At 35.0% G+C, this 14,164-nt stretch overlaps 1 protein-coding gene across 6 annotated transcripts; it reads right to left on the bottom strand.

The window, feature by feature from the left end:
* Nucleotides 1-178: 178 nt before the first annotated feature.
* Nucleotides 179-9,674, bottom strand: si:rp71-46j2.7. Of its 6 annotated transcripts, none has more exons than XM_068213367.2 (16): nucleotides 9,362-9,674; nucleotides 8,078-8,183; nucleotides 6,538-6,751; nucleotides 6,098-6,240; nucleotides 4,916-5,075; nucleotides 4,600-4,655; nucleotides 4,301-4,497; nucleotides 4,107-4,214; nucleotides 3,904-4,029; nucleotides 3,669-3,776; nucleotides 3,430-3,588; nucleotides 1,452-2,037; nucleotides 1,304-1,367; nucleotides 1,039-1,217; nucleotides 880-968; nucleotides 179-763 (listed from the first exon to the last, which is right to left on the bottom strand). In XM_068213367.2, the coding sequence occupies exons 1-16, from the start codon at nucleotides 9,542-9,544 to the stop codon at nucleotides 662-664; spliced, it is 2,580 nt and encodes an 859-aa protein (XP_068069468.1). In that variant the 5' UTR covers nucleotides 9,545-9,674; the 3' UTR covers nucleotides 179-661. The 6 variants fall into 6 exon arrangements, with proteins under 6 accessions (XP_068069468.1, XP_003199962.2, XP_009289457.1 ...); XM_003199914.7 differs by having other exon boundaries at nucleotides 3,889-4,029; XM_009291182.5 differs by having other exon boundaries at nucleotides 4,301-4,500.
* Nucleotides 9,675-14,164: the final 4,490 nt, after the last annotated feature.

Genomic DNA, 14,164 nt, shown 5'->3' on the forward strand with positions numbered 1-14,164 from the left:
ATAAGCTTAAAGCGGTTTAACACAAACCCTCTCGTTGTAGCGAACTAGCATAGTAACGTCATAGGTTTGACAGAAATGGTAAGTACCGGAGCAAACAATATTGAAACTATCAAAGAACAAATACTAGAGCTGCTTATATTGCATTTTAAAGGCAAAAAGTAAAATAAAGGGTCTCGCATTTAGTAGTAAAATATATTTATTGGTAATGCTATTATTCTAATACATTCCTCACAGACCCTGTATTGATTCTGCAGTCTTTTAAAATCATGGTAAGTAAAATATTCCTATTATCTGTTTTGTCCTGAGTCAACCTGTGTCATTTTAAAAATGTATAGAATAAACAGTTTTTTCACAGTGTTCAAATTTAATGTACAAAACAAAAAGTGAACTTAAATATCTAGTGATCATTATTAAAAAAGATGTTTAAGATATACACCCAAGATAGTGACATTGCTGAACATAATCACAGTACATTTGTTTAAAAAAGGCTGCATAATTGCAAAATACAAAATATAAATGTTCATGCTGCTCAGTAAATTGAAAGGCTGATCTCTCTGAGGTATGTCAGAATACATTATATATAAAACTTCATATAAAATATTAAATAATGCACATTTTAAAAACAATTGGCATTGTTAAAATATATACTCAAAAACACATATTATAAAACAAAATCCTTAGATTTCGATCTAGTTAGATTAGGTTTTGCACTGAATGCAGGCTCTCCCGGTAGGAACTCCCTTAAAATGTATGAAAGCAGCATCTGTGGACACACAATGAACATAAAATGTAAATATTGGTATAATTTTATTGGATATTCATGGCATTTTATTTATAACTAAAAAAAGTAATAATAATCCACATAGTTAAAATTCTTACATAGACCAGCTTCTTGTTTTCCTCCGTGTCCTGAAAGATCTTAAACACAGTTTCCACATCGGTCTTCTTGAGGATCAGAGAGTTTGAGTCTAAAACCACCACAACAATTAGAAGAATGAAGAAGCAGAGTATGAAAGGCATGGAAAAATGTGTACTTACATTTTGAATTTATAAGCTGCAAAGCCTTTTCCTTTGTCTCGTTTTTCTCCTCGCTTTCCCTCGGTGGCTGGGGAGAAGGCACATTTCCCTCTGGCCACATCGTCTCCCGGAAACTGTCGATGTAGGATGCAATCTGAGCTTCAGTGGGATGCATCCTTTTTAAAAAGCTGTTAATTTTCCTGCATTGAAAGAATGCTTATCTTTAGCTGTAGATCCAAACAACTTATTGAGTAGATGTGTTTTGGATAGATATAAAATGGCTTACTTCTTCACCAAAGGCTGGACTGGTTTTAGAATGGCATCAACAATGTTAATGAGGACTGAATTACCTAAAAAAAAGAGTAAAGAAAGTCTTTCAGTTTCATTTCTAGTCAACCCTAAAGGCCAAAAAGGACAAAGGAAGAAAATCATACCAGTTATTTCCTTGACTAAATCAAATACAGCTTTAGTGGCTTCAACCTGCTCCCAATTGCCATGGGATTCCCTTTTCTGAGGTTGAGGCTGATTTGTCGTCTCTTCCTTGAGCTGTGCAGTTTTCTCTTTCACTTTAAGCTTTTGAGGTCCATTTGACTTTTTGCTAGATAACTTCTCCTTTTTGTGCGTTTTACCCCCAGACTGAGCACTTCTAAGGCCATCGGCTGAGTCAATCTGCAGGGATTCAGTAGAACCTGTGACTGAGCTTGAGATGTCATTGGAATATGCTGTAGGAATAACTAATTTTGACCTATTAACAAAGCTATCCAAGCTTTCTGTAAGACTGTCCTGTCCATCAGAAACCACATCTTGATCATCATCGTTGTAGTCCATATCTTGTTCTCTACTTCTGAAGGGGTCAGTCTCTTCATAAGGGATAGAAAACTTTGTAGCCAGTGGCCCTTCTGTAATGCTGCCCTTTGGCTCCTCAACTGTGTCGATGCAGGCTGGCTGTGCTGACGGTCCAGTGTGAAATCCTGATGCTCCTGCTTCATCAGCCTTATCCTCTCCTTTGGAGTTATGGGTCTGGGAAAGAACATAGTACAAATGAAGTACATCACCACATGATGGCAGCATTCTCAAGCATTTACATGCTTCTGGCACTAAAAGGCACTTCTAGCTAAATGAATATGGTATATATTTACAATATATTTGCTTTAGTAATATATAAACACACAATGTATTTGAACAAGATATTAAGTCTTTAAATGTTGGGTTGTTGTAAAAAAACCCCACTGTTAGGTTTGTCCATATTTTTCATTTTTCAGACTGCATGTACAGTATATTGACCCAAACAGGGATAGACAAAATACATTGAAATGTATTTTAAAATAAAATAACAAATACCTCAATTTTAGGTGCATCAAAATAAACTACAAAATACAGCAGCCAAAACATGAATCAAAATAAAATACTGTATTTTTGCATTTTAAAACTACTACAAAAAACTTTTACAAGTTAGCATGAACCTTCTTTGCAAATCTTCCCAATAGTATCTGGATGCAGCCTTTATGATGCAAGCTGAGATTGCATCACTCAGCGATGCAATGTCAGACACAATGCACTCAATGGAGTGAGTGATGTCACTGTGACGGGTAGGGTTAGGGGTGGGGTTAGGTGAGCGCATTAAAAAGCATTGGATGTAGCTCAGATTGCACTGCAACAGGTCTGCATCCAGACCCCTCTCAATCTTCCATCATATTCAATCCCTTCACTGTTAAACTGACTTGTGAAGTAAACAATGTTTGTTTTCCCTAAACAAGTTTTAGCTAATTCTCTGCCACCTTGTTCAACCTTCTGTACATGAGTAGATATTTATATCAGTGTTTGTTTTTTTATTCATTTAGTAGAACATTTGTACAAATTTCATCCATAATGTCCAGTTCAATGCAGAGCCAGAATATAAATAACTTTATCTGTTGATTATGTTTCCACGCATTGTAACTTCAATATTGATTCAGGACTTAAAAAAAACTTTTGATTCAGCATTTGTTTTTACTGCTGTCACTTTTATTATGGAAATTATCGGCCCAACAAATGTTAATTGGATGAACATTCTTCAGTTTTATGCCCTATCCAGAATATAAAAATACATAAAAATACATTTGGATCATTTACTTTAATCATTACTTCTGTAATGGGTAGAGTGTTTCAACCAGTACAACAAAAATGTTTCTGAAGACAACCACCTACTGCACCTTTAATGCGGATGATAACAACAGCTATGCTGACATGTGTGGAAAACCTGAATATGGTCATTTTGGTTATTTTCCAAAGTTATCAAGTAGCAGTATTCTAAAACAGGCATTCTTGTTTAATGACTTCTTGCTAAATAAAATGGCAGTTTAACCAACCCCAAACATTTTTAGCAGCGCATTATTAGTTTCAGTTCAGGCTATTCACTAAGTCTGCCTTTACCTCCTCTTCATCATGGCCAGGAGTCAGGAAGCTTGCAAGTCCATTCAGAAGAGTCCAGACACCCCCTTCATGTTCCTTATCATTCAGCAGCCGTGCAAACGGACACAAGAACTGAAATACAGGCTGAGTGTGACCAAGCTGTTCATCGGAGACCAACACCTGCAAAGAAACCAGCGGAAATCATGTATTTCTACAGGAAGCTCTCTCTTAAAGTTTGAAAAGTGTGTCTGCCGACTTACCTGTAAAAAGTGCTCCAATGCTGATTTAACTTCCTCTGCATATGCCTCATCAAGTTCCTTCTTTGTTTTCTCAACTATTGCAGATACAGAAGGTAAAGTGGAAGTATCCTAAAAATAATAACATTGTTTTTAAATGCAGGGAACTACATTATTTGCAAATATTAAAATAGTATACCTACAGTACAGCTCCGAAATAGTTTTGGATGCACAAATTTCTCACCATTTCCTCTCTCACCTGCCAGAGGCTATGAAAATGGAGTATATCTGACTGGGTCTTTTTCACATCCCAGTGGAGATTCTCAGGGTTACTGCTCTCTGCGAGGTGAACAGTGAAACAAAGCTCTTCATCCTCCTTCTTAACCTATGACAATTCATTTACTTTAAACAATACACATCAACTTAAACTGCACATTGTTTAGCTTTCCGTGTACACCTTACATCTGTAACATGGACTGCCCACTTCCCCACGCGCCACATCTCGTATGAAAGCTTAAACTCCATCATATCCTCTTGGACAGTTGTTAGGTAAACATCCGCTTCGCTGTCCTTAAAAAGAAAGCACAGGGAGACTCGGCTGCACCAAGAACTTCATAAATCAATTCACTGTTTATATTTTCTGGAATTTTCCTTACATAATCTGAGTCCAGCAGGCTTCCCATAGACCCATCTCTGCTGATTGCACCATCACCTTCAATGACAGCAGATCTGCGTGCAGATTTAGCCCTATAACATAGAAGCTCTTGCTCCATCTTCTTAAGTTTTTTCTTTTTGGCCTTCCTTGCCTTGACTTTATCAAACATTTTAGAGAAGTGTTCTTTGAACTTGTTACCTGCTAATAAAACAGAGAATCAAGTCATGAGAAAAAACATAATTAAATTGCACCTTATTCTATTGGTCCCAAATTAAATTAGCAAGATGAAAGATACATCACCCTTCTTCTTGTCTTTCATGTCTTCAGATCTACCATCATCAGCGTCGTCTGTCAATCTGTAGAATTTCAATCCTCAAGGTTAAAACCCAAAAAAATGCACCCAAATTAAATTGAGAAATATACTAAAGGGCTTTTCACTCTTTAAAATCTTGGGTTATTCATGATTATTCCTCAGTATGGATATGTTTACTTCTAAAGGTGACATTGCTTATTTTGTGTCTGTGTCATTTATGTGAAATGTTGACACTGTACACTATATCCTTTCACCCAGAGATAACCGCAGTGAGAAATTCCCTCAAGTATTAAGATGACTTACACTTCTGCTTCTTCACTACCAGTGGAGGATGGCGTGCCTTCTCTATCTGAGTTGAGCAGGTCTCCAACTGAACTTTTAGGAGTTACTCTGTCCATTTGCAAAACAATCATGTGATTCAGGGTGTCTGGATTACAAAGGCATTTCACAAGCACATCAAGTGCTGGAGAGCAACACCAGGAGGAACCAAAAAAATAAATAAAGATGACTGTATTAGTAAAAATATGAATTCTAATTAGTACTGCACAAAAATAACAACTTATCCATTACTTATCTTGCTCATTTTTACATAAATATACACTACTGGTCAAAAGTTTGGGGTCAGTTCATCAAGGCGGCATTTATTAAAATGGGGGGAAAAAAATTACATTTTGAAATATTTAATTATTACTTATTATATGTAGTTTCAAATGCAAATATTACTCCAGTCATTATTGCTTTTATTACTATTAGTATTAATGATACTATTAATAATAATGATAATAATAGTAATAACCATAGTTAATATTAGAGTGATTTCTGAAGGATCATGTGACTGAAGACTGGAGTAATAGAGCTGAAAGTTCATCTTTGAAATTGCTGGAATAAATTATTCAATTTAATTTGTAAACTACTTTTGAACCGTTATTTTAAAATGCAAAAACGTTTCACAATTTTACAATTTGCACTGTATTTTTAATTAAATAAATGCAGCTTTGGTGAGCAGGATAAGCTTACTTTAAAACTCCTACTGACACCCTTTTGACCGGTAAAGTATATGTTCAACATTTCTCCTATATTTTGCCACAAAAGTTTTATTTTTAGTCACAAAACAGTTACTTGTATCTAATATATTTTGCATGTATATAAATATAGATAAATATGTTGCAGACATCACAACACAAATATCACATAAACACTCATAACACAGCCAATAAATGTAATTTAGATTTTTTTAATGAAATGCAGTTTTTTTTATTGATGCATCCCTGTACTGAGGCACAAAAAATGTAGATGTACTAGTCTTAAATAGTAAAAGTGTGCTGAAACAATGCTTGAAGCAATAAGTGATAAAGAATGTTTGTGTTAGAGATACAGTTCCACTCTGTGGAATGAATGATGCCTGATAAATGCTTGGAATGTTCCGATCATTAAAAAGATCTATAGAAAATGTTAAGTGTGCAAACAAAGGTCAGTAGGACAAACCTTTTGTTGCTAAAATCTCAGTCAGGAGACACTGGTAGAGTTTTGGTTCCCAAAGGTACTCAGGGAAAAGGTTTCGCACTAGAGCTTCAGAGAAAGTCCTGAGGACTGCCATTTCCTCAGACCTTGAACTGAACGCTGGAGGCCTAAAGTAAACAACAAGAAAAAAAGTCCAATTAACATACTGACTCATTTTAGTAGCAATATTCCTGGAACTGCCTCAGATGATCCGTCATGAGTTACGATGGAAAGTCCACAAGTTTTGGCACAGGTTTTAAAACATGAGCTCAAGAATCACAAGACCAGAGTTCTGCATGTGGTCTCCAGAATGCACGAAACAAAAAAAAAGAAATACCATAACATGATGTCACTCACGTCAGACTAAGTCATAATTTCCTCACGATGTATAGGGCGTACGTGACGACAAAGACAAATATGCTTACCTGTCTGACAGCTTTGCACTGTGCAGATGTTGAGTAAGAATCCGAATACAACCCACACTGGTAGACGACAGATCAAAGTTTTTGGCCTTACAAATGACTTTCTCCACAACCAGATTGAACTCCTTCTGTAGTGCCCTATGAAGGGGCTGACTGTCGACAAGTTCTGGGACGTTGTACCATGGCTGGATCAGGTGAAGATAGGCATATTTAAACACTGCAAAAAACAATAAGCATAAATATAATTACACAGTTGTAGTAATCTCTTGTACAGGGTTCAGGGTCCTTAAAAGTTAATTAACCTGAAGAAAAATAAAATCAGGGCCCTAAATGTTTTGTGAAAATAAATAAACAGTGATACAGTGAACTCTCAGTAATGATTTCAAATTACACTGAACTGAGCTAAACTGAACTGAACTTAAACACAAAAAACTGAACTACACTGTTTCAGTTACTATGACCATTTATGTGAAGCTGCTTTGACACAATCTACATTGTAAAAGCGCTATACAAATAAAGCTGAATTGAATTGAATTGAATTCAGGTCCTTGAAAATGATTGAATTTATTTTTTGCTGCATTGCTTGCTTTATTTCCGTTATGCACATTTACGAGTAATGTTTAGTGTTTCCTATGAGAGTTACTATGATTTGTACTTGGCCATGACTTATCTTAACAAGAAAAGCAATTCCATGTTTCATTAAATTAAGTATTTAGGCAACAGAGGTTCATGAGCACGTGAAAGTTATGGCCAAGTTCAAACGGCAAGAAAACTTAAAAGCATATTCATGTATGGGGACATGAACCAATAAGCTCTTTCAAATGTAATCTACACAAAGGTTAATATAGGATTGTTTGAAAATGCAGTATAGGATGTACTGAATGTTCTTCAGTTTTATGCAAAACAAGGAATACGAACAGTAGAATATCAGATCTCGGTCATATGGCCAAAATTAAATTAAATGAAAAAAAATGAAGCTATTTTGCATCCTTGTGTTTGACACATGAAAACTGAAACAATATAACTTACAAGGAAAGATAATATAAACTTGTTCTCACTTGACATTACATGTGTGAATTTACGTTGGTCATTACATTTGCCCAAAGCGACTTACAATTGAGAAGGCATTCAGCGATTCAGCAAAAAGATTTAATACACACATGAAGTGCTAGTTATACAAAGGAACTTGTTAGTGCTCAGAGAATTTAGTGCTAGAGTTAGAGAGTTTTTTATGTGATAGACAGTATTGGATTTTAAGGGTATTTGAACTGTAATAGTGGTTGAATGTAAAGTCAGTCAATGTGTGGGAACCCTGCTTGTAATACCATGTACATCTACCAACTTTGGTAAAGAAACGAAAAGGGCATTTCCTGAGATCAGCCACACAAACCTATGAAACGTTATCATATGATCTGATAATCAGCGCACTGTCATGTTTACTACAAAAATACAAAACAAAAAGTGTCATGAGAATTCTTTCGGTTCTTATCTCTAGACATGCTCAACGGGTGTGAAGCTTGTAAGCAACAAAATGATTATTTACCTTGGAGAAGTGACCGGTGCACATTTGGACATTGTGTAGTCTGAGGATCAGCTTGTCTGGCTCCATCATCAGTCTCATCGCTGGCCAATCTGTGACTTATCTTTACCTGAAACAGGATGATTAAGGTGTAAAGGATTATAACTTCCAGTAATTTTACTGAGGATGTGTGACATTCGTGTCATCAATACCAAAATTAGGTTAATAAAAGCTTTGCTGGGTTTCTTGAAGACACTACATACAGATTTTAGGAACTAAAAGCAGCCTGGTGGCTTTTGTTTATATGTGAGAACAAGAACTGGTGTTAACTAGGGAATTTAGTAACTCTGCTGTTAGTCTTCTGTGGTGATTATGCTTCCCAAATTAATCTTTCAATGTGTTTTGTAATTAATTCATATTTTTAATAGGAAGCTAACCAATATTATATTTGTATATATACATTAAATTAGTCAGTACTGAAGCCAAATTAGGAGCTTATCTAACAAAATAACTTATGATAACGGTCCAAAAACTAGTACATCCAAAATTATGTTATAGAACAATATTACATAAAAATTTTAAAGAGGAAAAATCAAGAGAAGCAAAAAAAAAAAAAGAAAAAAAAGAAAAGAAAATTTGTTGAAATTTTGTGGGTTGTAATTTTTGCAATATATTGCTTGAATTTAATTGTATTATCTTGAAATTTCTAAATATGTTTGGTGACTAAAATATCATTTTAAAAAATATATCTGTTTAATAAATCTGTTTTGTTAAAATGCACCAAAATACATTGCCTATATTCACTGAGAAATTGATCAAAATATTCATTTTCAAAATGAGGTGTACTCAATAATGCTGGGCACTGCATGTATCGTATTACCATGTAAAAATATTTGTTTTGTTTTTAGATGGAAACAATGGTTGTTTAGATGAGAGATTATCAAGAATCAACTGGTAATCCCATTCTAACGAAACCAAACTGGTTTTAGAAACTGGTCAACCAGCAACTAACAACTATTCATTATAACATAGTTACCAGTCAGATTAGATTTTACAACATGTCAACAACTCCATGCACATGTTCCAAATAATAGTTAATAACAGCATAAGTGTTCATATTCCTGTTCCCAACTTACATTCGTTAAGAGTATAGTAATAGTTAGTATACATTAATATTGAACTCATCTTTATTTCTATAGCGCTTTTACAATGTAGTTTGTGTCAAAGCAGCTTAACATAGAAGTTCTGGTAATTTTAAATTGTATTAATTAAAGTATATACTAATAAATAGCAATCAATGATGGTTACCTGCTGAATTGTTTCCTCAAGCGTATCATCCGTCTGAGTGCTTCGTTCACGGTCTTGCTTTTTAAAAGGGAAATTGAAAAGGCATACAAAACAGAAGAAAGCTTGTGTCCATATCTGCCCAAACTCTGAGAAGTACCAGACGAGCACAAATATGATGGCGAGGAAGCACCGCCAACTGTACATTTTACAAAAGGTTCAGGTTCAGCAGGAAATTCCGTCGCATTTGAGCTCTTCATTCGTCCAAATCAACGCAACCGTTCAACTCTCTCCACTCCTGCTTTCATCTAGACAGACGAGATTCTAATAACTGCCTGGGGAACCGGAAGGTAAATGTTTCTGGTTTGAGGAACTTGGGATTGTAATGTGATTGGTGCACTTTAATATGTCGTAGTAGGCTATTTTGTGTGGTGTGTGGATGAAACCATTTTTAAACAAATTATTTTCAAAAACAATTATTGAGGGAGGTTTACTGTGGATGTAAGATTATAAAAATAAGCACAATGAAAATACTTAGTTTAAGCAGCCAACATGAGGCATAAAACGAAGCAAACAGTAAGTTTATTATTTGTTTTTCCTTCACTTCGACGCAGGGAGGCGCTCCACGGATGAGTTTATGTGTCTACAAAGAGGTACAGATGCAGGGTTTTGTTTCTAAAATGACACATAATGTAACATTACCCGTTATATGTTTCATAAATTTGACAGGAACACATCTTGAACACATCAACATCTTGAGGAATGTAAACAAAAACAATGGTCCAAGGATATTTTCTGTTTACATTTTTTTTATGATTTAAATTTTTTATAGATTTTTCCTTTTTCAAATAATGCACATGAATGTCAAATACAGAACATTAAACCAAACCAAAAAACATACAAGGAAAAAAATGGGTTGGGGGCGGGATTGCTAATATTGTAGCCTCAATTATTATTTTGTCTCTGGTTACACGTTTGGTAACATTGTGGGTCGCAGAAACTTTGAAAATTTCCCCATTCATCAACAAAAAATTCAATCCTTCCATGTATTGTAGGAGAGTTTTTCAAAAGCTGCAACTCGTCCTAACTCTGAGATCCACTCGAAGATCGGAGGTCTACTGGAAGATTTGCAGTTTTTAACTATCACCTGTCTGCCTAGCATGATACAGCTCTGTATCCACTGTGATTCAGCTTTATTCATGTGGCTTATGTGACAGGGTCACTGTTTTACATTTCTAATTTCTACGAGAATTAAAAAAGAGCCACATATTGATAACATTACATTATGATTGAATTGCCTCCTGTTACAATTATGAAATAGTTTGATAACATGCAGGAAATGTTCATGGGCTAATGACCACATTGAAATGGTCTATAAGCCTCAATGAATAACCTTTTAACTTTGACAACATTTCCTCAATATATTTTTATAGTAGTTTTTTAGGACTCCTAGGGAAAATCTTTGGAGATTTTTTTTTTTAATAAAGTAAAAGTGGGTGTCACGGTGGCGCAGTGGGTAACACGATCGTCTCATTCTGCTGTGGCGACCCCTAGTTAAAAAAGGGACTAAGTTAAAATGAATAATGAATAAGAAAAATTAATTAAAGAACGAATTAAGTAAAAGTAAATACAAATAAATAATTTAATTAATAAAGCAACAATGCTACAAGTAATAATAAATAACAAATATCTTAGTTACAAAAACACAATTAAACCAGAGTCAAAACAATCTAATAATATTAATAAAATAATTAATATAGAAGTGGGATGAAATAAGTCAAAATATTATCCTTAAATTAATTTAATTAAATAATATATTTAAATACAAATGTAAATTCAAATTATGGGTGTCACGGTGGCACAGTGAGTCGTGCTGTCGCCTCTTCGTCGTCACTTGTTCGAGCACCAGTTTAATTAAAACATTTAATTTCAGTTTGCTTTAAACAATAAAACAAAGAGAGTGCTACATTAAAGTAGAATTGACGATCTTTAAAGCGTCCCCATCATTCTCCATCTCTTCTCAGATGGGATGGAATGCCATATCAAAGGTTACCATGGGCCAGTTTTGGGCATCTCTAATTTAGATTGTGTCAAATCAGCTTAACATAGAGGAAGTTCTAGTAAAATGAAGCTGCTTCAGTTCAGGTGTCACAATTGAAGTTCTGTGTAATGTAAATGTCCTGCTGAAAGCTGAAACACTGAGAGGAACTCCACCGATGCGCAGCTCCACAAATCCCAAACAAAGCAAGCCTGTGGAACAAGCTGAGGAACAAACGTTACCAATTCAAGAAAAGTGAAGTGAAGAAAAAAGCTTTGCATGACCAGTTCTCCTCTGGACAAACATTTATTCTATGGTATGTAAAGTACAAACATCATCACAAACTCATAACCGTACACCACGGGTCTCAAACTCAATTCCTGGAGGGCCTCAGCTCTGCACAGTTTTGCTTCAACCCTTATCAAATACAGCTTATCCAACTAATCAAAGTGCTCAAGTCTACTAGAGACTATTAAGCAGGTGTGAGTTGGAGGGGATTGAAGCTAAACTATGCAGAGCTGCGGCCCTCCAGGAATTGAGTTTGAGACCACTGCCGTACACTGTAAAATATGAATTCATAACACACAACTCTGCCTCCTGCTGGCGTAACACTTTAACCTGCTGGGAAATGGAATTAGAATGTTTTTTGTTTTTGAACCAAATCCATGTCAAACTCGAGTCACTAATGGTTGAGTAAAGATAATACTGTACATCCATTACAGCAGGATCAGCCGCCGAGACGAGAAACCCTGCAGGTTCACTCAGGCAGTTGGCATCTGATTAAACCGCTATAGTCACATGATGGGGTAGAGCCTGCTGCCCGCTACTGCCAGCCGGAGATTAAACCCGTAAAAATAGAGCCCTATGACTGAACCTATATAAGTCATGTGATGAGCGAGTAGAAGCTGCTGCTGCCAGCCAGCGCGAGTCTGAACCGCTTCCACAGGAATTACGTCACGCCCGACATGAGTGACAGAAGCACAGCCTATGTTCAGAGCATGCAGCGGCGCGTCTGACTCTTGTGTAATCAGCTCATCCTGTTAGCGCCTGAAATGCATGTGGAATTTTGTCATTTGTTCCACTAAACCTAATACCTTTCGCTACTGGAGCGTCCTAAATGGCATATTCGATGTGCATAGATAAGTGATTTGTGAATCTTGATCATTTGCTCAGCCTCCGATTATTGTAAATCTTTTGAGTTTCATTAATCACCTATCCCATCGCTTTCGATGCATGTTGCTACTATGGGCATTGGTTTCAATCATATTTTTCAAAAAATATCCTTAAAAAAAAAAAAAAAAAAAAAAAAAAAAAAAAAAAAAGAGAACATAAGAAAAAAACAATGTTTAGAACTACAAAAAGTTCACTTGCACTATTGAAAAAACTATAATCTTAACTGTAATTGATTAATGCTGATATTTATATTAGTGATAGTGTAAAAGATGTAAAAACAAAAGACACTTAATTACATATGTACAGGGTTCCCAATCTTTCATGGACACCATATTCAAAGACTTCTTCTAAAAATCACTAATATTTTTAATTGAGCACCTTTAATTCATGCAGCTCCATTTAATACTTAAATTAAAATGTCCCAATGTTTTGAATGTCATTTTTGAAAATGTTGCCTGCTTTAAACAACGTTTTAAAGTAATGTTCAAAAAACTTTAATATAATTAATTATATTAGTCAATGTTCAAATTCAGTTTCAAAAGTTAATAAAACGCATTATTTGTCAGTTCGTGTAAAAGATTGAAATTTAAGATTTTTAAATTTAGAAATTCTTGTTTAGGCTTTGAAAGCAGAATAGTAAAAATGGCAAAATAACACCAGAAACTTTAAATTAAAGCACTTTCAGGGACCCATGTATGTTTTAAAGTACTTTCAAAACCTTGAATTCATGTCTGAAAATCAAGCACTTTCAAGAAGCGTGGGAACCCTGTATGTAAAAAATTAACCCAATAAAAATCCAAACTCAGTTTAATAAACAGCATGTAGTCAACATTTAAAGTGGATCAAAAATAACCAAAAATAGTCTTAAGACATAAATGGATGTTGTTTAATAGTTTGACAACTTTGGTGAAAGGTTTTGATCTACTTTATACATGTTAACTACTGTAGTTCATTGCACCCATTCAGAAAGCAGTCCCCTATTTATCCCTGCTAAACATCTTGTAATACTGTACTCAGGAACCCGCCATGCTTGAAGTGAAGGTGATGCAAGGACGGATTAGTGTGCTAATTTACGACTAGCTTGATGTCTACTAAGCAGTCACCAAGGTTTTTAGCGTAAGAGGGCATACGAGTAGCCTTCTCCAATTGGGGATTGCACGGGAGAAACGTCATTAAGCTTGTAGCAATAACCTTTGCTTTCATTCAGGTTTCTTTAGCATTTGTAACACACATTGGCTAAGTAGTACATTTTAGGAATATAAGCACCAATATTTTGCCCCTTAATATAAAATTATTTTATATTAAGGGGCAAAAAACAAATTTCATTTAGAGCCTTGGGCCACAGATAAATATACCAAACTATTTTACATTAAGTTGCCATGTGTAAACTACTAATTTATTTTAGAATTCAAATAACTTTAATTTTAACTTATTGCAATAAAAACACTCATTTATAACACAGTGGAGTTCAATGCGGAATACACTAATCAAGCAGAATCTGCCCGTCTTGATTTGCTAACCAAAGTCTCTGCATTTTTCTTTTGTATCAGCTGACAGCATGTACATTAGTACAAATTACATCATTTATATTAAAACATTTAATTTCAGCTCTTTTT

The sequence above is a fragment of the Danio rerio genome, chromosome 14 (assembly GCF_049306965.1).
Source record: "Danio rerio strain Tuebingen ecotype United States chromosome 14, GRCz12tu, whole genome shotgun sequence".
Lineage (NCBI taxonomy): Eukaryota > Metazoa > Chordata > Actinopteri > Cypriniformes > Danionidae > Danio > Danio rerio.

Bases quoted from the DNA above. Each gene is read 5' to 3' on its own strand.
- si:rp71-46j2.7 (XM_009291181.5), bottom strand. From the start codon at position 9,544: ATGTACAGTTGGCGGTGCTTCCTCGCCATCATATTTGTGCTCGTCTGG. The intron at 4,656-4,915 runs GTAAGTCATCTT...GAAATTCTACAG, and splicing joins GGTAGTGAAGAAGCAGAAGT to ATTGACAGACGACGCTGATG. The intron at 4,501-4,599 runs GTGATGTATCTT...CTGTTTTATTAG, and splicing joins CATGAAAGACAAGAAGAAGG to CAGGTAACAAGTTCAAAGAA.